At 39.2% G+C, this 24562-nt stretch overlaps 1 protein-coding gene across 2 annotated transcripts in view; it reads left to right on the forward strand.

Annotated features, from left to right (window-relative positions):
* FSIP1 (fibrous sheath interacting protein 1) overlaps positions 1-24562 on the forward strand; it is a 150284-nt gene that overhangs the window by 39906 nt on the left and 85816 nt on the right. For both annotated transcript variants that reach the window (XM_067558022.1, XM_067558023.1), the window contains exon 10: positions 7257-7421. In XM_067558022.1, the coding sequence (XP_067414123.1) occupies positions 7257-7421 (165 nt within the window). The remainder of the gene's footprint in view (positions 1-7256; positions 7422-24562) is intronic.

Raw genomic sequence — 24562 nt, forward strand, 5'->3', positions numbered from 1 at the left:
AACAAAAAGGAAAATGCTTTCCCTAGTCAGAGACCTAATCAGTCTGGAGATGAATTCTTTTTCTTCATATTAGGCCTATAATCTGATCTAGATCTGATCTGAGACTGTTCGTAGGGAAGATTTTTGAGGAAATTATCAAGAAACAAATGATTAATCTTGTCTGTTCTGACCTGGCCCAGATACTTGTTGTTTCAAGAGTTGATTAACACTTTTGGGAACTGTGATGGGGTGTGTAGACACCACACTGGCTGCTCAGGGTTAATGAACTGCTCTAGGCTCAAGCAGCCGTACCCCACTACACCTGCAAGGTGTATCAGGCCTGGAGGGAAGATCATAGAATCATAGAATATTAGAGTTGGAAGGGACCTCAGGAGGGGATCTAGTCCAATCCCCTGCTCAAAGCAGGAATAACCTCAGCTAAATCATCCCAGCCAGGGCTTTGTCAAGCCGCAGCTTAAAAACCACTAAAGAAGGAGATTCCACCACCTCCCTAGGCAACCCATTCCAGTGCTTCACCACCCTCTTAGTGAAAAACTTTTTCCTAATATCCAACTAGACCTCCCCCATTGCAACTTGAGACCATTGCTCCTTGTTCTGTCATCTACTGCCATTGAGGACAACCTAGCTTCATCCTCTCTGGAACCCCCTTCCAGGTAGTTAAGGCTGCTATCAAATCCCCCATCATTCTTCTCTTTGGCAGACTAAACAAGCCTAGTTCCCTCAGTCTCTCCTCATAAGTCTTGTGCTCCAGCCCCCTAATCATTTTTGTTGCCCTCCACTGGACTCTCTCCAACTTGTTCACACCCTTTTTATAGTGGGGGGCCCAAAACTGGACACAATACTCCCAACTGCAGCCTCACCAATGCCGAATAGAGGGGAATAATCACTTCCCTCGATCTGCTGGCAATGCTCCTACTAATGCAGCCCAGTATGCTATTAGCTTTCTTGGCATTCAGGGCACATTGCTGACTCATATCCAGCTTCTTATCCACTGTAACCCCCAGGTCCTTTTCTGCAGAACTGCTGCCTAGCCCATCAGTCCCCAGTCTGCAACTGTGTATGGGATTCTTCTTCTGAAATGCAGGACTCTGCACTTGCCCTTGTTGAACCATATCAGATTTCTTTTGGCCCAATCCTCCAATTTGTCTAGGTCACTCTGTATCCTATCCCTACCTTCCAGGATATCTACCACTCCCCCCAGCTTAGTGTCATCTGCAAACTTGCTGAGGGTGCAATCTTCCCCATCCTCCAAATCATTAACGAAGATGTTGAACAAAACTGGCCCCAAGACCAACCCCTGGGGCACTCTGCTTGTTACCGGCTGCCAGCTAGACATCAAGCCATTGATCACTACTTGTTGAGCCTGATGATCTAGCCAGCTCTCTATCCATTTTATAGTCCATTCATCCATATTTCTTTTATAGTCCATTCATCCATACTTCTTTAACTTGCGGATAAGAATACTGTGGGAGACTTTAATCAAAAGCTTTGCTTAGGTCAACGTATATCACGTCCACTGCTTTTCCCTCATCCACAGAGTCAGTCACCTCTTCATAGAAGGCAATCAGGTTGGTCAGGCATGACTTGCCCTTGGTGAATCCATATTGACTGTTCCTGATCACCATCGTCTCTTCCAAGTGCCTTAAAATGGATTCCTTGAGGATCTGCTCCATGATTTTTCCGGGGATTGAGGTGAGGATGACCAGTCTGTAGTTCCCTGGATCCTCTTTCTTCCCTTTCCTGAAGATTAAAAGGGAGAATCTCAGCGAGGAGAGCAAACCTTCAGTTCCTGGAGAGGTTGGGCAGAAATTGTTCAGGGAGCCACTGCCTGTTGAGTCCCTCTTTGTGAGAAGGGAGGGCCTGATGCTGAACCATTACTTTGGAACTGTTAGTGGAGACTTGCCTGTGGGCACTGAACCAGTCTGTTGCTTATCAGAGACTCTGAAGGAAGAGAGTCTTACTGTGACCCTGTGTTTGTTTGTGTGTGTGATTTCCTTTTTTATCTTTAATAGCGCTGGAAGGGGTGGACTTCCACAGACTCTGTTGAAGGGCTCTTTCTCCTACAACAGTCAGACCAGTACTAGAGATGGAAGATTAAATGCTGTGTGAGTTTAAAACCCATCCTTGCCCAGGGGGCACTCTGGGAGACCAGCTCTTTGACAGGCACATTCTGTCCTGACTTACAGTCTGTGCAATTTCACAGTGATGTTATGTGGGATGTAAGTCAAGACAAGTTTGGCACACTTTATTTAGAGCTTATTTTTTTCAGGGTTGCTAATATTTTAGCAATTTTTGAGTTTTATGTAGATGTTCAAAAACCAGGAGGTTTCAGGGCTTTCCCTTTGTATATACTGTAATGAGTAATGTATACAATATAATATACATTAGTCATTACAGCAGTATATACTGTAATGAGAATCTTTTTGTAATGTTCTCTAGTGCATTTTAACGTAGTACTGTTACAAACAGCACTATGTTAAAGTGCAGTAGGGAATATTTAGTGTGCACCAGCAGGGCCTATGAGGACCAATTAATGTGCAATATGTTAGTATGCTTTAGAAATCACCGTAGTAGTTCTCATTACTGCTCCATGTAGGCAAGCCCTTAGACACAAGTTACCATTACTAGTGTTTTTTTCCAGTGTTTATCCAATAAACACAGATTTTATTTTTTAATATCAAGGATGTTTTTTGTTCATGTTTATTGGTTAAAACTAAAAGTCAGAAGCCTTAAATAAATATATATATATTACATAACTGATCTGTAAACTGTATTGTGTATTAGGCAATTGTGCATTCAGTCATTTCTACTTGATAACTGTCAGATAATGCAAACAGGATTTTTCATTTCGATCTAGAATCTTTGTAAAAGAGATTTCTGATAATTTAAAACATTTCAAAAGCTTTTTGTCGGGTTAGTTAGACCATCGAACTTGCAAGAGTGTAATCTGTCTCAAATACTCCAAAAGAATAATAGTAAGCCTATACTATGCTGTTGGAAAAAACACGTTCTGATTTAATGATCTGGAAACTGGCAGTAGGACACTGGGAGAGAAGTTTTTTTAATGAAAAACTTAACATCAGTAAGGCTGTTTTGAAAGTACAAAAGAGACTGTGTATATATTGAACTTGCTTCTAGATGTTATCTTGACATCATAACATGCTATTTTAAATTGGAACTAGTTATGTTGTATACTTCATTTCCATGCAATCCTTCATTTGCTCAGTGAGAGGCAGGCAGCCTGATGTAGTATTTTCATTAATTGGCTCCAAAAGATGATTTTGTTACTTCTTCCTCTTCCTGTCAGTTTTTGTAATGCATCCTTATATGAAAAGCCATTAGAGAACTGACTTATGACTTGTTGAGGTGACTCTTGTTTTTTATATGGAGATGATGTATTACTATAAAAGAATAGTAAAAGTTGCTACTAATTTGTTGGTTGTCTGTTGAATTTAGCTTGACATGTTCTTCTAATTTTTTTCAGGTTTATTTCAGGTTTTTACCATAATAGTATGCAGACTCCTCTGACTTCTGGCAATTCTTTGGTTGCTGTTAATTCCATGTGTATTCTCTTACATAATTCACATTTTAGTCTGCAGTATATAATCCGTTTTTGCATAGAGAGAGATTGTCGGAGAAAGAGTGAACTCTGTGGTGGGAGTTTGCAAGTTATTATTTCTGGCATGAATTGCACTGAATTAGGACTGATGTGTATATTTTTCTCAGACCTCATGTTAATGACTTTCTTTCTAGTGAATTGATTTAAACAAAAGATGGGTTTTAAAGAATCTTCACCAATCAATTCAAATACTTAAATTTAAAACATTTTAAGTTTAAAAAAAACCAAACAAACCACACAATGCCTCGGAACTACTGTTAATTTTTTAGTGATACCAGTTTATTATTTAGAGTAATAAAAAATGCTACATTTAGTTATTCTCTCCTTTACCAGTGTCATTTCATGGACCATTTTTTCCTGTAAAGCACCATTGGTCTACAAAAGATTATGGATCCAGTCCTGCAAAATCCCCAAGTGCTGAACTCCTTCTCAACTCAATGAGAGTTCCATATGCAGAAAGCTTGCAGGATTAGGCCCTTTATTGAAAGAATTCATTCATTAACTGAAGATTTCTTCATGCTTAGGCACTCAAGGCCTGATTTTCCTTCCTGTCTTCTCCTCCCCCCCCCCCCAAAAAAAAAAAAAACAAAAACAAAAACAAAAAAAAAAAAAAAAAAACCCCAAACCTCTAGGATTTAAATACCACTGTAAAGTACACTGCTGTAAATCCAGAGTAAATCACTGAGTCAATTTGCACCATTGTTAGATTGGAATTTTGTCATAGTTACCCAACATTTTAAAGCATCACTAGACACTTGTCCTTCTCTGGGAACTGCACCTTGACACAATGGGAAGGCCCGTGTATTCCAGTGACTGAAGAGCTATGCCAGCGGGAGTTCTAACTCCTGGTAGAGCCACCTAAGGTCAAAGCATAGGGACCAAATGAAAAGGGGTTGAGTGATAGGCTAGCAACCTATCCTTGTAAAAAAAAATTACCTTATAGAAACACAGCAAGGTAGCCATTCAAGCAAACAGCATGATAGAGATGGTGGAGCCTATTTATGCCCTACACTAGTGTTTCTCAACCAGAGGTACACGTACCCCTGGGGATACACAGAGGTCTTCCAGGGGGTACATCAACTTTTCTAGATATTTGCCTACTTTTACAACAGACTACATAAAAAGCACTAGCAAAGTCAATACAAACTAAAATTTCATACAGACAATGACTTGTTTATACTGCTCTATATACTATGCAGTGAAATAAAAGTACAATTTTTTTTCTAATTGATTTTTTATATGGTAAACATGAGAAAGTAAGCAATTCTTCAGTAATAGTGTGCTGTGACATTTTTGTATTTTTATGTCTGATTTTGTAAACAAGTAGTTTTTAAGTGAGGTGAAACTTTGGGGTACGCAAGACAAATCCGACTGCTGAAAGGGGTACAGTAGTCTGGAAAGGTTGAGAACCACTGCCCTAAATGATGTCTTGCAGTGCAGGAAAGATTCAGATACTTGTGTGCATACTTACCTAAACTACAGGTTTTTGCATACAGTTGTATGCTTGACATTCACAAAAGCAGGCCCTCATGATTCTTCTCACCTTCAGCTATTCTTTTGTCTTGAGTCTTCTTTCTTCTGTCATGCTCTCAACTCTGTTTACCAGATAAAACTGGTGTGCTAGGTGTGGCATCTGATTTCTTGGGGAGAAGTTATTATATGAAGCTTACGCACACCCTTGAACACTCATATGCATTATATTACTGAGGTTGTATTTGAGGAGGCACCTTTATGCAAAGCCTATATTTTCAAGCATGTGAAACTCTTTAAAATTACCTTTTGACTTAATATTTCTCTTCTTTATTATGCCGTGACATGTTTGTTAATAGAGTTCCATTTGATTACGGTTTCTGAGATTTTTCAGGTTTAAATAAACAAATGTTTACATGTCAAGAAGTCTGAGGTTTTGTTTTTGTTTTGCTTTCTGGTAACTGACTTCATTTGAAGATTTCTAACTTATTACTCATTGAGGACCCATGTTTGACTTCTTTAAAAACACTTTGTTTAGAAAAAAGGAATCTATAAGCATTGCAAAAGTGTATTGTACATATGTATTATGTTTTTCTGTTAAATTTTAGTTAGGGATGGAAGTATGAGGGTGTAAATGTGTTTTTAAAATGTGGATTTTTATTAATGTAGGAGGTTTGAATATACTTTTTAAAAATTGCTGATTAGTTATATTTAAGACAAATTTAAAATATATGCCTGCAATTATTGGATGAGATTTAATTTTCAGGAACACTAGAGGAACATCATTAATTTAAGGGAAGCTCAGATTTTCACTGATGTGATTGAGAGCTCACTGTATTTTAATTCTTAAAAATAACATTTCTTTGAGAAATAATTGTGACCCTTCCCGTGCCCAGGGTAGCCACCTGATAATGCCAAGGTCAGGGCAGGCTGTAAAAGGAGAGCAGATTCTCCCAGCACTGGTGGGCGACACTGAAGTCAGACTTCCCAACCAGCCACAAACTGTGCTTCTGATTCCCCCAAACCGTTATCAAGAAGCCAGCACACAAATACACACAGCCCCCTTTACTGCATTTCAGTCTCTGGCCCCCAATCCACCACTAGGTCCAGTATAGAGACCAGTTATTTAAACTCTATGCTCTTTACTAAAAAGGTTCCTCCTGACCCCAAAGGGTCAGCCACAGTACCAGATCAATATAAGTTTGGATCTTACCCAAAATACCACGCTGCCAGCCAATCCTTTAATAACTAAAACTAAAGGTTTATTATAAAAGAAAAAAACAAACCATAAGAGAAATGTTAAAGGGTCAAGGCAAATCAGATACATACAAATGATTGAAAGTCTGTATACATCAAGTTTCTGGGAGAATTGTGGAGTTGCTGGCTTGTACAGTTCCTCTGGAATACATCCAGTATTTGGATGGGTCTTAGTCCTTCAGTTCAGTTGCAGGTGAATTGATCCAGAGGCAGGTGTGTGTCTGTAGCTGAACAGAACAAAAGACAGAATGGATTCCCCAGGCCTCTGCCTTATATACCTCCTGGCCCTGGCCATGCTGTTTGTGGAGTTTTACATGAACTAAAATGGAGTCCAGAGTCACATGGGCCAGTCTTGGTGCCTCACCAGGTACGCTGCCTGTGGAGTTTTACAGGAACTAAAATGGAATCCAGAGTCACATGGGCCAGTCTTGGTGCCTCACCAGGTACGCTGCCTGTGGAATTTCACAGGAACCAAAATGGAGTCCAGAGTCACATGGGCCAGTCCTGGTAACTAATCAGGTATATCCCTGGCTTCTCCCCCTGGGCCTCTTGCACCTGTGAGTGTCTCAATGGGCCATTAAGCAGGCTATTGTTCTGCAGCCATCCTGTCTGAGATGCCACAATTTGAAATACTGATATACCAAACATATGTATAACTTCCATTACACATATAACACATGAACATAAGTATTATCGTCTTACTTAGCACATTATAGCCTGTCTAACGGTACCTGACATGGCATATCTCACATGAATTATTATGATTTTGACACACTGATGCCAAACAATATACTAAATGCCCCGCCACCAATCCAGCCAGCATGACAGTAATATATGTTGATGTTTGACTGCCTTGAATAGCCATTTTCTTTGGTCATATGAAATAACCATTTCCCTTAACTGTTTATAGGAAAATGTCTCTGGCTGGCTAATACCAGGAGAAGGGTATACCCCTGAACCAATGGAATATCATCACCTAAATGAAATAGATGCTAAGCTCCATGTAGTACTCTCTAGTGGAGATTTCTCTGCAAGACACAGCTCCTGCTCAAAAGTCCCAAGCCAAATTTATCAGGTACAATAGTGCACAATGCCTATGAATTACAGATTTCTTATTTGGAATATGTGTTGAGGTTTAATAAAAATAAATGCATAGAGAAGTGCAAATTACCCTTAAATATATCAGGAAGTTTCATTTGCAAAGTCTGAGTACTGTAACTTGAATTTTATTAAACACACAATGGACTTCATTTGCTCTTTGATAATGGGGTATTACCATAGTTGCTGACAATTCTGTCTTTTGGAGACTAAAGTTGAGTTTCCTCTTTGTCTTTGAAGATTTAGATGGTTTGCATGATCCATTGCTGAAGTATGTGCAGTAAGCAACAGTAAAGAATATAGTTCCCCTTTGGGGACTAGTAGTAGTAAAAAATGTTAAAGGTCTTTTTACTTGGAAAAAAATATTGTTCAGATTTTTGTGCATGAAGGAGTCTAAATTTTTGTTCTTATTTTCCAGTAATGTAAGTGTGTTGTGAAATAATGGGCAGAAAGTTTGGGTCAACTAAAGCAAAATACTAGTGCCTTTTTGAAAATGCTGACTAAAAATGTTCAATACAGTATTCATGCTTGTAAAGTAAACAAAAGAAAACAAAAGTAATGCAACGACATATCCCTATTTTTGCATTTCTTTACACAGATTGGTTTTCTTGTACTACATCTCCCATGCTGTTGGGACAGATGTTTTTACTGAGCCATACATTTGTAAAGCTGTATGTCCTCAGTCACCCACTTATCAAAGAAACAAAAATCTCTTTGAGCTAAAGAGGAGTGAATTTGTTTTCTCCCTTGAGTTTTACAGTTTAAAAAAAAATTGTATCATTCGTTTTATTTTTACATTATCTCTGAATTATCTCCTTTTTGGCATCCATTAGTATTATTTTTACATTATCTCTGAATTATCTCCTTTTTGGCATCCTGTTTCTGACATTCTGTAAAACAGAAATGTTCCTCCAGCTCTGTGAGTGCAGAAGGAAGCTCTTCCTGACACTGATGTTAATGCCCTACTACTAATGCTAGGGCCAACTACTAATGCTACGGCCTACTAACAACAATTGTTTTACTGTGTGAAGCAGCAGCCCCCTCTTGTCGTTAATTTAATCACATTCATAAATATGGTTAATATTCATTGGTCTATTAGGTTTATGGGTCCAATCCTGCAAACACTATCCAATATAACACTCACAACCATGAGCAATCAAGTTGAAGTCAGTTGGACTATTCATGATACAAAGCATTGTGCTTGGCCAGATTAGACCTGTTGTTGCTTTTTCAAAGAAATGCCCTGAAGTTTTTGAATTGATTTGATCACAAATAATATATCTGAAATACTGCGTGTGTGTATACTTTTTAGAAAGTTTTAAAATATTTTATTACCTTTTAGGTATGTTATAAAACCTAAAGAACCAAAAGGTGGTCTGTAGAGTGTGTTAATTGCATAAATAAGTATTCTACATGACTGATTACAAATTGACCATAAACTTGCAGTTTTGAAGTACATAAAGGTTTTTTTTTTGTTTGTTTGTTTGTTTTTTTAAAAGACATTCTAATTTAGGAAATTATTTGCAGGATTCCATATGTATCTTTGTTTTTACGCAAATACTCTTTCAAATGAGAAAGTCGTGTGGTTGAAATATACCTAACAATTGAACTCTTTAAAAGAACATTTTTGTAAATTCAGTACAGCCTCTTTTTATACTTGCTATTTAAGTGTGGTGATGGGTTTTATCTAATCTTTGTGTTAACAAATTGTACCCAGATAATTGTTCTCAAATAGTAATTACTATACATATATAATCCTCAATTTACTCTCACTCCTGAATGAAGCATTGACCTTGTGCAGGCTAACACCAACAGAATCCCTTCCTCCAATCCTTTTCAAATACCTTTTTGATAATTACTTTTTATTAAACAGATAAGGGGAACAAGTAATCCTTATTACCTCAGAACACTAGGGAATCTTTTCACACCTACAGAAGAGAGATAGAAAAACCAACTTCAGAGAGGTTTTTATTTTTGGTGTGGACTTCAGGATAAAGCTGACCTGGGAAAACTGCAGGAGTAATCTATGAAGAGCACAAAGACTGAGAGAAAGCTTTTGGCCTACCTCTCCTTCTCTCCCTACATCCAGGCTGTGGCACGGTCCTGTAAATTTTTTCCCCACAATGGTTCTAAAATCCACTCTCTTTGATTTGTCCAAAGTCTCATCATCTCCTGCCTCAACCACTGCAATCTCTTCCTCTTGGATGTTAAGTACTAACCTCTGCTTCTCCTGTTCATTCATATGGCTGCTGCCAAAAGCCTTTCTTGTCTGTTGCTTCAAGCATGTTGTCTCCTCTGAGTCATTCCACTGCAATTCAAACTTCTTGTCTTCAAGGCCTTATCACACAACCCCTCTTTACATCTCTGAGTTGGTCTTCTTTTGCTTTTCTCCTGCTTCCTCTGCTCAATCAGCGATTTCAGCCTTGATTCTCCTTTATTTGCTTCTGTCACAGAGCCTGCCCCCTGCTGCCCCTTATTCTTGGAATGCTTTTTCCAGTTCATCAACCAACGTCACTGACCTCATTGAAATTCTTCATTAAAAATTCACTTCTGCCATGTTACCTACAGAAGTGAGGAGGAAGAACGGTAACCAAACTAAACATTCAAGGAAACAGAACTTGTCACTCTTGTCCATCCTTGCCTCTCCTTTTCCTACTTTCCCTTATTTTCATAAACTTTATGTTATTATAGAGTATTTAGGTTGTACACTCTAGAGACCCTGTCTTTTAGTTGCTTTGTAGGCACCTCGCACATTTCTGTGTGCTTGAAAAATAATAATAGTAATTGGGGTTTGAAAGAAGACAGTGTGCTTCAGATGTTTCTTTTTGAATGGTATAGGGATTTTCCTTTTCCTGTTATCACTGTGTTGAAATTTTAGAATGAATAATTTAATGTATAAACTTTAGCTGCGACAGATCTGCTTCACACCAGATATAATGTACCCCATGATATGAGCATCTGTTGCAAAGATTGTACTGCCAAAATTTTATAAGAGCATGAGTAATACAGATATATGCTATAATACATGCAAGGGCATGGAGCTATAGTGTTTTGCATGCTTCATCAGTCAGTCAAAGTTTAAGCAAATAAGAAGTGCATAAAAAAGGTTACCAACAGAGGGAAAATATTAAGGAATGAACCAAGAAAAAATCCACACCTTCTTTTAGCACTTGTCTTCCATATGCTGTCATTTGGTAGAAGAGCTGCAGTTAAGTAATCACTCAAAGTAAGCTTTTAAGTTATGTTAATATTACAAACATAAAAACTATGGTAAAATAACATTATTAAGATTTCTAAAGTCAAACTCTCAAAAGTTAAGAAATGCTAGAATTGAAGTTGCCCATATAACCTTAATTCAGCCTCCTTGGGTATCATCTGCATTATGTCTTTAATTACAAGATTGCATGGTATGTTTTCCACAAAACAGCTGCCTCCATCACTGCACAGGATGATCCTGTTCTGGGGATGATTCAGGGTTGTGTATTGAAGGTGTCTGTTTGTGAGTAGAACCTCTGCTTCACTTGTTGCAGAAGTTAGGTGTTCAGTGAAGGAGAAACGAAATTCTCACAATTAAAGCAGATGAATTCTGCCCTGAAGAATTAGATGTTATCCCTACCTTCCCTCAGAGTTTCTGTGTGATGCTAGGCAAGTCACGTAGACCAACCTTTTGGTCACTAATTGTGTTCCTCATCTCTGGGTGCCCAAATAGAGACCCTGGGATCTGACTTACAGAATTGCTGTGCACTCACAACAGCAGCTGAAGTCAAGGGGAACTGTGCTTTGAATGTAAAAAATGATATCTAATGCTAAGTATTCTGAAAAATCAGGACCTAAGCGTCTCAAATTGGGCACCTAAAATTAGTGGAAACTGGTGATCTTAATTTCTCTGTGCCTTAGTTCCTCATTTATAAAATGGGAATAATACTGTCCCCTTGCCTTGCAAGGAGACTGTGAAAATTAATTAATGTTTGTGAAGCATTCTCATACTATAGGGATGAGCACCATAGAAAACCCATGAGAAAATTAATTATTCTGTCTATGTTCCAGGGTTTGAATAGTATGCAGTAAATAAGGCATGGCCCCACACATTTGAAAAAATGAGGTTAAAGCAAAATTCTGAATAGCTGCTTATTAAATGAGCACTTTTCAGCCTGTGCACTGAATGAGGCAGGGGAAAAAATACTGTGGAAAAAGTACTCTGTGATCATGTAATTAAAAGCTGTATGATAATGAATATGCAAAAGAGGGCAGAATCAAGGCTGCACAGGCAACATTTTACTGTAGTTTTTTGGTGTGTAACTTTCTAGATTTATTAAAAAAACAAACTAAAAAAACTAGTTTTGACCATGTTACATCATATTAACACCCATATATTTAATTATCAGGGTTGGAACATTTAGATCCACTGCCCAGATGTCTACCACTTGAACTGAGGGAGTAACTGGTGCTGGTTGTGGTAGTAATAGTAGATTATCATTCTTTAAGTAGACAAACACTAGAAGGGGATGAGATGTACTTTGCCAGTGGGTTTCACGGATTTTTACAAAGAGCAGAGAAATGATAAGATTCAAGAAATCTGGGTTCTATTACAGGCTCTGGAGGAGAGTGTTCTATAATGGTCACAGACCCTTCTGCCTGTTCTCCTTCTACCACATCCATGCCAATCTGTCCCTGGCTCAGTCATGTCTCTGCCTACAGTCCAACTCCACTTCTCCAGCTTCTCGTCCCAGTCTCCCTTCCTAGTCAGTCCCAGTTCCTTTCCTGCCCTGCCTCCTTCTCCCTAGTCTCATTGCCCAGCCAGTCTTTCTCCTTCCTGGCTCCTTGTCCGATATGTCTCTTCCCCTAACCACCAGTAGTTCTCTCCCACCCCTGTTTCTTCCCTCACAATTGGTTCACAGCCTCCCTCCACAGTCTTCTTATCCAATCTCAGTCTCCTCCTACTCCCTCTCTGGCTTCTTGTCCCAGTGTCCTTGCCTAGCCATACCAGTCTCCCCACCTCACCCAAACAGATCTGTTTCCTCCTCCTACTCCACTCCAGTTCTACCCCCTTTGGTTCCCAGTATCTGTATCCAGCTTGTTCCAGTCCTTCTCCTTCCCCCTGTCTCCCACTTCCAGTCTCAGTGGGCTCCTTATTCCTATCTTCTTCTCTGTTTCCCTTTTGCATTTAAGTCAGGTGGCCTCCTCTGTGTTGCTTGGTTACCAGGAGAGGGATCATTTCAGAGCAGAGGAGAGAGAGAGGTTTTCTGCTCTCATTTCTGGTGTCTAGTCCAACCCTGGTTTAGAGCAGCAATTACAGGGAAAGTTTGGCTTTGTGGGGATGGCATATGTGTAGTCCGGTCACACACAGGAGCTCTGAGAGTTTGGAACATGGTCAGTTGCTCTGTGGGAATGGTGCATGCACTGTCTGATCAGCACTAGCAGCTGTGAATGGCTGGACAGACTCTTGGGTGATTTCAGCTATTAGACTCTTAAGTCTCTACTGACTGCAAACTGAGATTTTTCAAAGGCTTACAGTTTGACCAGAGCTGTAATAGGCACATCTCTGGACACACAGGCTGCCCTCCCTCCCCCCACTTGCCAAATTTCTAGTTCCTGCTCCAAAGCATGGCCATGCTAGAGCTTCTTAGAGAAAAGGTTAAAATAATTATTTTTTTTAACATTGAAATCAATGTATTTTCCCCTAATTCTCGGAAATGGCTGAACCCTTTTGGCAGAAACGCCATCTCCAAAAAAAAAAAAAAAAAAATCCAGCAAGAGGCAAACTCCCAGCATGGAAAATTTCACCCCAGATGTTTAAATTTTGGCAAAGTTCTAAAAAAAGCAACTGTAAAAACAGGATCTTATAATAGGAAGTGTCGGGCAACCTTAATGGGAGATACTACCAGCCTCATCTATAATGAGGAATGTCAAATTCTGCTCTTATTGCATCCAGTGTAGAGACTGCATAGTCAGAGCAAGCTCCAGGGCGATGGAGGTGAGCCTGTGGACTTTTAAAATTTTCACTGGTCTAGGACTGAATAGTGCCCCTCCTGGGCTTTGTGTGAGAGCAATGTGTATGAGAGAACTCTACATTTTTGGAGAAAGAAGAAACATTTCTCTGCCAGATAATTGAAAACTGAAATGGCTTATATCTGTTTAGAAGTTTGAAATGTTAGAATAAATCCTGGAAGAGGGATATGTGGCAGAGTGCAGTTGGAATGGCCTAATGCTCAAGATAAATGCAATTTATCTTCAGTTTATTAAAAGAATCTCACATCCACCTATAATATATATAATTATGTAAAATTAATACAAAACTGTATTAAAAGAATATTAAAGTTGCAAAGTTTAAATATGTTAGGAAATGCCAGAATGAAGGTTGTCCTTGCAACTTTAATTCTGCTCCCTTGTGTGTATGACTTGATTCTAGGGTGACCAGATGTCCTGATTTTATAGGGACAGTCCAAGTATTCAGGGCATTGTTTTATTTAGGTTTCTATTTCCTGCTACCCCGATCCCTATTTTTTACATTTGCTTTCCTGTCACCCTATTTGATACTGTACTTAATTACATGGTCACTTATTTTTTCCTCAGAACCCTTGCCTGAGTTAGTGCAAAACAAGGTTGGTACTCAGTGAATGAGGCAGATGTTCAACATTTCAGTTAGCTAGCAACATTAGTAGGCTATCCTCCTCTATGGACCAGCCATGCTAAGGGGGAAATGAAATCTACTGAACCTGTGAGTTATATACTTCCCTGAGGTTTAATTCCAGGCATCTGAGGTCGACTCTTGTACTGACTCTCTGCATGCATTATAACAAGGTTCAGTACAGATTTCTACTACTTGAGCTAAAGGACTAACCACATCAATTAGCAGCAGTAATAGGCTGTTATCCTCTGTGGACCAGATAGTGGGCTGCGGGGAGAACGTGTAATATACCGAAACAGTAAGTTACACATGCAGGTTCTACCCCATTTTACAGCCTCCTGGCTAAGCACACTGATTTGACAAATTCCTTTTGAGAGGCCATGTGGCTAAGTGGATGAAACTTGAAGCTGCCATATTAGAGATCTATGATGAAAACCTGGCCCCATTGAAGTTTCTGTCAAAACTCCCATTTACTTCAATGGGCCCAGGATTTCCTCTGGGGTTCTATTCCCAGCTCAGCCAGAAACCCCTTGTTTAATCTTCCGGTTATTTTTTCTGTAAAATGGGGGGTGGGGATACTTGTCTCCCTCCCAAGGTAGGAGGATAAAGGTCTTCCTCTGTAATGAGGATTGTGAAGGGCACAAAATTATTTTACTAAAAAATACTACAGAATTATTACCACAAGTGAGCAGAACTGTTGAGTCTACATTGCCTGTCTCCTTTCCATTGGGCTTTCCCTTGGGCTAACAAGTATTTTGCTAAGGGACAGAGAGAGATCCATTTTGTCTATGTCCCAGCTGGACGCTCATTTCTATGTGGCCGCTTCAGAGTCATGCAGGTGGCTCAGTGGGGCTTGGGAGTGTGCACCATGCAACTGGACTGTTCAGAGAAGTGTTTTGGTTTGTTTTATTTTTAAAGCACCGAATAAAACATCTTTCAGAGGGCTCTCTTTTGCTTTTAGATTTTAAGGTAGACAAAACCCCCAGAAGTATAACACTTTCCTGTAACTGGATGCTGTCACAAATGATACTCTGTGTCATTCTTAAGAAAAGAGGATTTTGTTAGTAGAGCTAAGATATGATTTCAGTATGCAGGCTATCAATATAAAGCACAAGCCCGATCAGAGGTGGTCATTTAATTAAAAAAATACAAAATTTAACTAGGATTATAAATATTTGACAATAGAGACATGTTACATTAAAGTATTCCAGGTTATAGGACTGTTTAGGACTCTATTTATTTTTGTTTAGTTCTCTTCATTGCACTTCATTCTCTTTTGTCTGCATTGATACATTTTTAGTCAATATGGATACAAAAAAGAAACATCTGTGCTTTTGAGGTTTCTATGAACTAAAACAGAACAAAGCTAAAGCAACAACAGTGCAACTGATCCTTCTTCAGCACAAACTGGAGTATTCTCTGATACCTTTTTCAATTTTTTTCATGGCATTTCCTGTTTTTCTAACAAAATAAATTCCTTATTTTATTTATTTCCATAAACTTAAAACTAGCATAAGTACTCCCTAAGATCTTTTTCTGGGAACAGTTCATCTTGCACCAAGCATTCTGGCCAAATTATGTTGTGGCTAATGTGAGTGATAATTTGGAACATTTTCAAATATCTGCTATTTTGATTGTAACTTTATTTTCAGTTGAACTGCAAAGTGCTTTCTATGTAGTTGTCTTTCTTATGAAGCCTGCATCTCACTATATGTCACTGTGAATATATTTCCATGGCTGTTTGAAAAAGCATGCACTGCCTTTTTAGCCCTCCACCCCATCCTCAATTAAAAATGGGAAGCTGTAATTGTGTAACAAGGTGGTCTATCTCTTTAAGGGCTGGGTGTTTGTGGACTGCAAGCCATATTCAATTATCAGACCCAGCTGGGAAGGGGTCAGGTGATTCCTATAAAGGGCTGAGAGCTGTAGGAGGGAGATTGGCTTCTGTGGCATGCCTTAGAGTAATGGAGAGAGAAGTAAGGGGAAGGGTGTCAGGGCCCCTACAACTTGTTTTTGTGAAGGGAATAACTTAATTTTGATGTTAGTTAGTGAGTTTTATGTTTGAAGAATTAAACTGTACTCTGAAGGAAGGGCTTGAACAGATTTTAGGTGTGGTGTTTGTCCTTGGGGGTAGGGAGACAGCCCCACAAATTGAGATGTATTTTTTTCACCTTAAGGAGCTGTAATTTTTTGTTTTTTTGTTTCCCCCCCCCCCCTTAAGGAAAATTTATTAATTTCTAAAGTTCACTTACGTTCATCTGTAGCTGTTTTCAGAATTTATCCTGTCAGTGAGTAAGCTTAATGAGCATAGGTCACTAATCCTTTATGGTCTTCCTGCTTCTCAGTATTCAATAGCCTGTTGAATTAGACACAGTGAGTCTCAAACAAATTTTTGCTTTGGTCAGACATATGGCCACAAGATATTCATGATGGCTACAGTTTTGACAGTTATATTATATTATATTATATAGTATAATATAGATATATTATATTAGCGGCAGTTTAGTCACAAGTTAATTTGGAAATGTCATGTAAATAAAAATATATTTTTCAATGTAAAGACTAATATGTGCTATTAATAATATCACAACAGTCACACAGTTATTAACTATATCAACTTAAAAATGCCCCCCAAAGTCATGGTGGCTGCACTTGAAGTCCTTGGTGGATGCATAGGGCCACTATGGCCACCCTTGAGAGTCACTGAATTAGAACATGCAGCTGAAGGAAATGATATTTCTCAGACTTCTATTTTTGGCAGATCTATTCAATCTCCTCTAGCACAGTGATATTCAGGCTGTGGCTCTTTGCAGCACATGATATAAAAACACTGTGTGATTTAATTATTAACCAATCTAAGTTATTAATCAATCAGGATGCTTTTACTATGTTATTAACCAATTAAGTTTTCAACTTGCACTGTTATCTTATTTGCTATGAGAATAATACACACACACACACACACACACACACTAAATATTTCCCCTGTCATACTGTTTAACTATGAATAGTACTATAGTAAATGAAACAATGAATTCACACTAGTGTGGTTCTTTGGGGTAATGTTGATTGCTAATTTGGCTTCTGAACCAGTATCTGAGTATCACTGCTCTAGCATATATTCTCTCTGGGAATACTGTTGGGCTAGATCCACAAAGGGGACTCAGGCTTAGTGGTGTAGAGCCTAACTTTAGGTATTATTGCCATCCCCGTGGAACCCTCAGCCCAGAGTTAGGCACCCAGGTTCCTTATACAATGTATGTGGAAAGTTAGGTGTCTACAAATGGGGTTCACAAAAGCCGTCAAACTAAGCCAAGAGCCACCTTAGCTAGGCAGTATGAAATACTGAGGAGAGAAATATGGCTTAAGTCCTGGCCCTCAATGGGAATTAAGTGCCCAAGTCTATGCAAAGGGAGGCACCTATCTCTGCTTGGGATTCACAGCTGTGAACCATCTCCTGGAGTTAGAGGTCTAAGCTAGGTCAGTCCATTCTCAAAAAATGAGGGGATGATGCCCCCCTTACTCCATATAACCCAGTGGTTAGGACACTCACCCAGCCTATGGGAGGCCCAGTATCAAATCCCTGTTGGGTCTGATTCAGAGCAGGAATTTCAACTTGTTTTCCACCTCCCAGGTGAGTGCCCAAACTACTGGGTAATCTAGAGTGGGGAGTCTCAATCTTTCCTGTTGAAACTGTTACACTTTGTATAAATAATTGACTATTCTTGGAGCAGGGAGGGAACTTGGGTTTCCTAGATTTGTGCCATAAACACTGCGTTAGAGTCATTCTCATTCTTTATCTGGCCCATTAAATATTCAGGTACTTCATACACAAAGGAATACAAAGTTGAGAGATCCACCATAGAATATCCTATAGCCCAGTAGTTAGGGCACTTGCTTGGGAGATAGGAGACCATTGGGCCCTGCAGGTGAGATGTGCAGGGGAATTCCTTTTTTATGGATCCCACTGGGGCATAGGCATTGAGCAGTTTGGCAGTGTCAGAACTTAGGAGGCTTTGTGCATGCTCACTGGCAGAAATTTAGGTACCTACAAGGTTAGGCAGCTGCTGAATAGGGTTTTGAAGATCTAAATATTGGACTTAAGTGCCTAAGTGGCAGTTAGGTGCCTAAATCACTTTGTGGATCTAGTTCATTGTGTCTGGTAGCATATACAAGTGCTCTGATTTCTCACAGAGCCTGAGAACCTGCAGTTCCTGTTCAAACTAGTGGGAATGTGAGTGCAGCATTTCTGAAAATCAGGCTAGAAGTACATAGTAAGGTTTTTTTTTTGCCTGAGTGCTCATGCTACTGGGTCTCTCTAGATTCTTGATAGCAAAAAATTTTGGTGAATATATACCTATAAAAGAAGGTGGTATTAAAAAGGGAAGTGCAATATTTAATGATCATCATCTTCCTCTTCTAGAAACTGTGCTTCTTTCATTCATCTGACCCGTCCTCAGCTTGATAGCATTCCCTCTCTCCGTGATAGGCCTTAATAGACAAAGTCAGCACTAAATAACTCAAATGATCATTGGTTCAACTGACTTGTTTAAAAAAAAAGACATAAGCCAAAGGGTTTGTAGGTAACCACCCTGAGGCAGGTGTACTTAGATCTTATCGAACTGTTTGTTTGAACAAGTAAGACAATTGAGTGGATACAATATCCCCAGATATTAAAGGTATTGGCCATATAGAATGAAAGAAAAGACTGAAACCTCCATTCCCAATTTTCTCCATCACTTTTCACTTTTGACTTACATTGGGTTCACTCTATAGCTGGAAGCTTTCAATATTTGTCTAAACACCACAGGAGTAGTAGGATGCAGTCAGAGCCAAGGCCAGATACAGAAAGAGAGTTAACATAACATAAACTGACCACAGTTTAAAAATAAAATGGAGATTACCTGAGTTTCAGAGAAAATATCAAAGTAATTAAAAAGAAAATTTGGTCTCTCAGATTATGCCTGGACAAAAAAATAATGTAAATATCATAAAAACAAATTGGAAATTCATGGAATCTTAGGTATGTCTACCCAGCAAAACTGTGAGTGGGCTCCAGTGTGGGTAGTACAAACCAGGCATGGACCATGGGTAAACAATCGGTTTGCTGACCTGCTCTGACACCTGCACTGTACAGTCTTCACTACTGGTGTTACCCGTGCCAGCTGGATTCAAGTTAGTCCATGCATGGCTTTTGCTGTATAGATATAGCCTTAGAAAGAAAAGTTCTTCAGGAGTGCTGGCTGTTTAAATTCAGCTCCTAGCTTCACTGTAGAAGATGAAAGCTGTTTGTGTGTTCAGGTATCTTTTGCATGAATCTTTCTTAAAGTTAAATATTTTTTCATGGTTAAGACTTCCTACGTTTCTGTAAACTATTTGCTGCGTGAGGGAGCATTAGCCCTTTTTGTTTTGTTTTTTTTCAGTGAAGAGCAACACATTTTTAAACAGTATCTGTAACAGCATTCCTGACATATGGCTTAATCCCATGCAGCACAAAGTCTAAATTCTGACATGCGTGAAACTCCGGTTGGAGAAGAATTTGACTCATGGGGTGAAATCCTAGCTTCATTGAAGTCAATGGCAAAACTCCCATTGTCTTCATTGGAGCCAGAATACCACGCACACATAGTATCTGAACAAAGAATAGTGTTTTCATGATGTTGAATAGTGAAAATAACATTGTTGCCATTTTTAAGTCATCTGTTTTTGTTTTTATTCAGAATACTATCACTAATTTATTAAATTTAGCCTCCTGTGTGTAATATATCTGTCCATTCTTTTTCTGCCAAGAATTGTATTTGATACTACTTTCAAAGTAAATCCCCAGAATAAAATTGTATCATACACAAACATTTAATTTCTATAAGCTCCTAGAGAGGTCTGCTTCTTGTTGCTTCAGGCTATATTTTCAGGTTCTAGGAATTATGCTATGACTTTCTTTCTGAAATCTTTAACAACTGGCTTTAAGCCTACAGTACTTCAGTTTGGGCATTACAGAAGCGTACTAATTTCATCTCTATGCAATCAGTCCAATTGGATCCAGAATGCTTTTCTATGGCAAGTATTCTTTTTTACTTAGAAATGGTTATCAAAACCTTATTTCTGTCTGAAGCATTTCTTTTTATACCATCTTAATTAAATGTTTTTACAAATGCTTGTCTCTTAATGTTTGTGTTTCTTAAAAATATCAATTCAGTTTAATACAATTTTGAAAAAAGGGAAGGGGCACCTAAGTTTTTTAGCGTAAAATAAATTGTCAGACCTTGTTAACCAAAGACACACTACTGTCCACTCTTACAATTTGGCCTGTCCCCAGCTGTATTTTGCCTCTTTGGGAGAGAGTGAGGTGTGATGGAAGAGAGATGATCTTAATCCATTAGGTTGAGGCAACAGGATGCAGAGTTGGTGTGGGTAACTACAAATGACAAGTTGAAGAACTGGAAAACTCACCTGGGAATAAAATATACCCAGGATCAGTGAACAAAGAGAGCCGCAGAACTTGTGCATGCTTTTTGAAGGCAGTCACAGTAAACCTGTTGGCTCTCCATTTATCTTTGATAAGGGCTTATGTCATTAGAAAAATTGGACATCTTAGCCACAACAGTGTCAGCTACAATAACCAGATGAATTAAATAAGTAACTTGTCAGAAGAGCAAAAGGTTGCTTAGGGAGCTCATGTCTTCATTAGCGAAGTCTCTGGCAGTCTGTGCTTCTAGTATCCACACCATCATGATGGATTAGAAAAGCAGATGCCTGTACTCTTAAGTATCGGATGCTGGTTAAAAGCGTTTCAACAGTCTTGGTAGATCAATAGGACTGGTCATCAAAGGGCCGGTTTGTTCCCCAATAGAATTGCAGTACACAAACATATTTTATCAGGTGAACTTAAAATTGGAGTTTTGTCAAAGTAAAGAGTGCAGAATTTGGGAAATGGTGGTTACTTTGTGTTGTCATCTTTTCCATCTTCACCATTACTGAAGCTCATTACCATTCAGTAACATTCCTTTTTTTCCTCTTCCTTACTTCTCCTTTACTTCTTCCCCCCCATCTTATATCCATACCCTTGTCAGATACTTTAACTTTTTCTTGTATAACAATTCTAAAACCTGTCCTTTCCTCATCCCTAAAGTTAAAATCGTTTTTGAGGCTTTATTACTTTATAATTCAGATTATTGTACATTCTCCTCTTTTGCCTTCCATGTTGTACCCCTGCAGTCTAACTAAACATGTTCTTACTGAGATTGTCTTGTTTGTCCACTGCTTTTACTACATCACCTTCTCTTCAAATCTTCCCTTGGCTTTGCCTTCCTTCTGACATAAATTATAAGGTGATTGCTTTGATCTTCACAGTTCTGCAAAATTCTGCTCCTGCCTGTATCTTCAGTCTCATCTCTCACTGCTCTTATGAGATCTTTCTGATACTTTCATTTGCATTTTTCTTCCCTTCCATTGTGGTGCCTTTGTGATGAAGTGGAGATATTTTTGGGGTTTTCTCTGAGTGCTGTGTGTGTGCCTCAGTTTCCCCCATATGTTGCTCATGTATTTCAGTGATGGGTCCTGGGTGTGTGATCATTGCAGAGGCCATTGGAGGGTGGAAGGGCCTTCCCCAGCCACACGTTCGCCGACCAGATCCCTTTGTCCTCCTGAGTTAGTCAGCTACAACAGGTTGTGGCAGATGGAGACCAGGAGGAGTGGCCACCTTGCCTGGGAAGGAGACAAAGGACTGGGGAGGGCCAAAGGGAGTGGTCTGTGGGTGGCTGGGTGGAAGAGGCCAGTCCCCTGTGAGGGATCGTGGGGAGGAGGCCCCAAGAATGGGGACTCTATAGGTGGTCGCTGCTGTAACTTCTAAGTAAGCTGCTAACAAAGTCTTTCTATGCTGTGATCCTGAGAACTATTAAACCCTTCTGATTTCCATGCTGGCTGTGAATCACTTCTGATTGCAAGGTGGGGTGTGTGATCCCTTTGGGGGCATGTTGGGCTCCCCAGAGTCCTGGCTAGGGACACTCAATGTGGGGAGCTCGAGTGGTGCAGTGGTGCTGAATGCTGCAAGGCCAGAGTCAGGAGACGGCTGCTCTGGTGTGTAGAGACCTGAGGTGGCAGACTCTGAAGCACTAGAGTCCTGACTGGCTGTGTCCTGAGTGGTTCCAGAGCACTGTTCCTGGGGACTCCGTCACAGCATTCTATGCCTCAAATGCCCTTCTCATCTTGATGGGGCAAACTCCAATCTCTCCATCTTTAAATCCATCTAAGTGTAGTTCTTGAACTGAGCCGTAGTGCTAATCCCCACCAGCTTTGAAGTGCTAAGGTCCTTTAATATAATATATATATATATATAAAAAGTCAAAATCTGCTGCGTTGTTGAATAACCACATTGTTGTCTGGTCTTTGTGCTTTTTTGTGGTGTATGCTTTGTCTTAGGGTAAGTCTTGCTCTCATTGAAGACAACGGCAGTTTTGCCATTGATTTTAGTGGGGAAAGGGTCAGGCTCTTACATTATTGAGAAACTATGTTTAATTCTGTGCTCTATGTCCTGCTGGTGCCCAGAAATAATTATAAAGAGAAATAGTCTTAGTATTTATATTCCTTTTTGACAGAAGCTGCAATAGCGATTCATGCAATCTATTCAATCAGGTTATCTTGCTAATAGAACTACCTAAATAATAAGTTCTACCTCTAACTAATAACTTCTCAAATTATTAAGCACATTTAATTATCTTATAATTATTTTTTAAAAATTCAAAATGTCATGGCTTCAATATGGTAAACATTTCATTAATCATCTGAATGATGTTTAAATACATATTTGATTGTTTGGGTACTGGCCCCGGGAAAAAAACTCTGTTTTGTGTATACATATAAGTTGAATGCTCAGGTATGTGTCAGAATTGTTAATGTAACTCTAATTCATGGTTTCCCTGTTATATTTTTCTTAAGTGGGTGTGTGTATGTACCCTAAGCATGCATTCCCTGCACAAAAGATAGAAGGAGGAGGTTGTACCCCCACACTTTATGTCCAACACCCAGTGGTTAAAACACTCGCCAAAGATGTGGAAGATACACGTTCAAATCCCCCCTCTGCCTGATTCAGAGCAGGGACCTGAACGTGCATCTCCACCCTCCCTGGTGTGTGCCCTGACCACTGGTATATATAGGGTGTGACTCTTAATCTCTCCTGTTGAAACTGTTCCCAACAAAATGCACTGCTTTGGAATAATTTGACTTGTTATTACTACTGTTATGATTATTATAATGATTTATTTGTATCATGGTAGTTCTGAGGGGCCCTGTTTTGGAATTGAGACCATATTGTGTTAGTTGTTCAGAAATGAAGTAAAAAGTGGTTACGATCTTGGCATACTACAAGAAACAAGAAGTGGCTGGAACAAGTAGATTTGGGGTGTGTGTGTGTGTGTGTGGGGGAAGGGGTCTATGAGCAAACATTGAAAAAACAGCTTTGAAATGTTAAACAATAGTCACAGCTCACTATCTGCCTAGCGAGTGTTGACTAGCGGGGGTTGGTAGGCATTACAGCAGAGTTTTTAAAGAGGCGTTTGGAGGAGTATAAAGTAGTAGCTTCAGGTATTCCCCTGCATGCCTTCTTCTTCATAGGACCATATACCAGAGAAGTAACAAGACTTAAACATGTTGAGTGACTATAATGGGGTGAAATGGGGGGGATCGGGGGGGAATTATGACACATTTGCCTTCCACATTTATTATTTCTCTTCCAAGCACTTATGCATGTGGGACTACTCATGAGCATGAAGTAAAGCATGTGCCTAAGTGCTTGCAGGACCAGGGCCAATACCAGTAAAAAGCCATGTTCTGGAGAATGTGCAGGGGAAGTAAAGAACTTAGAGTCAGTAACTTTTGAGTTGAGTGGCTTCTCTCATCATTACCCTTTTAAAGCTATCTCATATTGAGATAAAAACATTGTAGTGGCTTTACATGCAATTTGAGCTCTGTTCATTGAACTCTAAATTCATATAAAAATATTCACCTGTCATCCATGTACACAAAACCCAAAATAATATTGTAGCAAGATGAATGGGAAATATGGTATAACATTTAGTGATCTTGCAGTGCCACTAACAGCGTTCTTTCTCTCTATATATACTTTTTATAACACTTAGTTATTTTCCTAAACAAATTATAATCATGGCTGTAATCCACACTGAATGGTACCCACAGAAAACATTAGAAAACCCACAGAAAACAGAAATGGCATTATCGCTGTAAGTATGCAGATTATAAAGGTAGATTTAGAAATTTGATTTCATTGCAGAAATAGTTGTAATTTGTAAGAAAATGTAAAGTTGTCGCAATCTTTTCCAATATACCTTAATAAATGGATTTTCTTGCACTGAAATTTCTGAAAGGAAAAAAAGGAAAAGCCCTACATCAACTCTCAATAAAAGCTGTTCCTTGAAGAGGAGTAACTTTTAATCTTTATTATTGGTTCCCTTAGCCAGCTCTACATTCATATTGAA

Source organism: Emydura macquarii, unplaced genomic scaffold, assembly GCF_026122565.2.
Source record: "Emydura macquarii macquarii isolate MOO-44397 ecotype Brisbane River unplaced genomic scaffold, CSIRO-AGI_Emac_v2 contig_1876, whole genome shotgun sequence".
NCBI classification, from domain to species: Eukaryota; Metazoa; Chordata; order Testudines; family Chelidae; genus Emydura; species Emydura macquarii.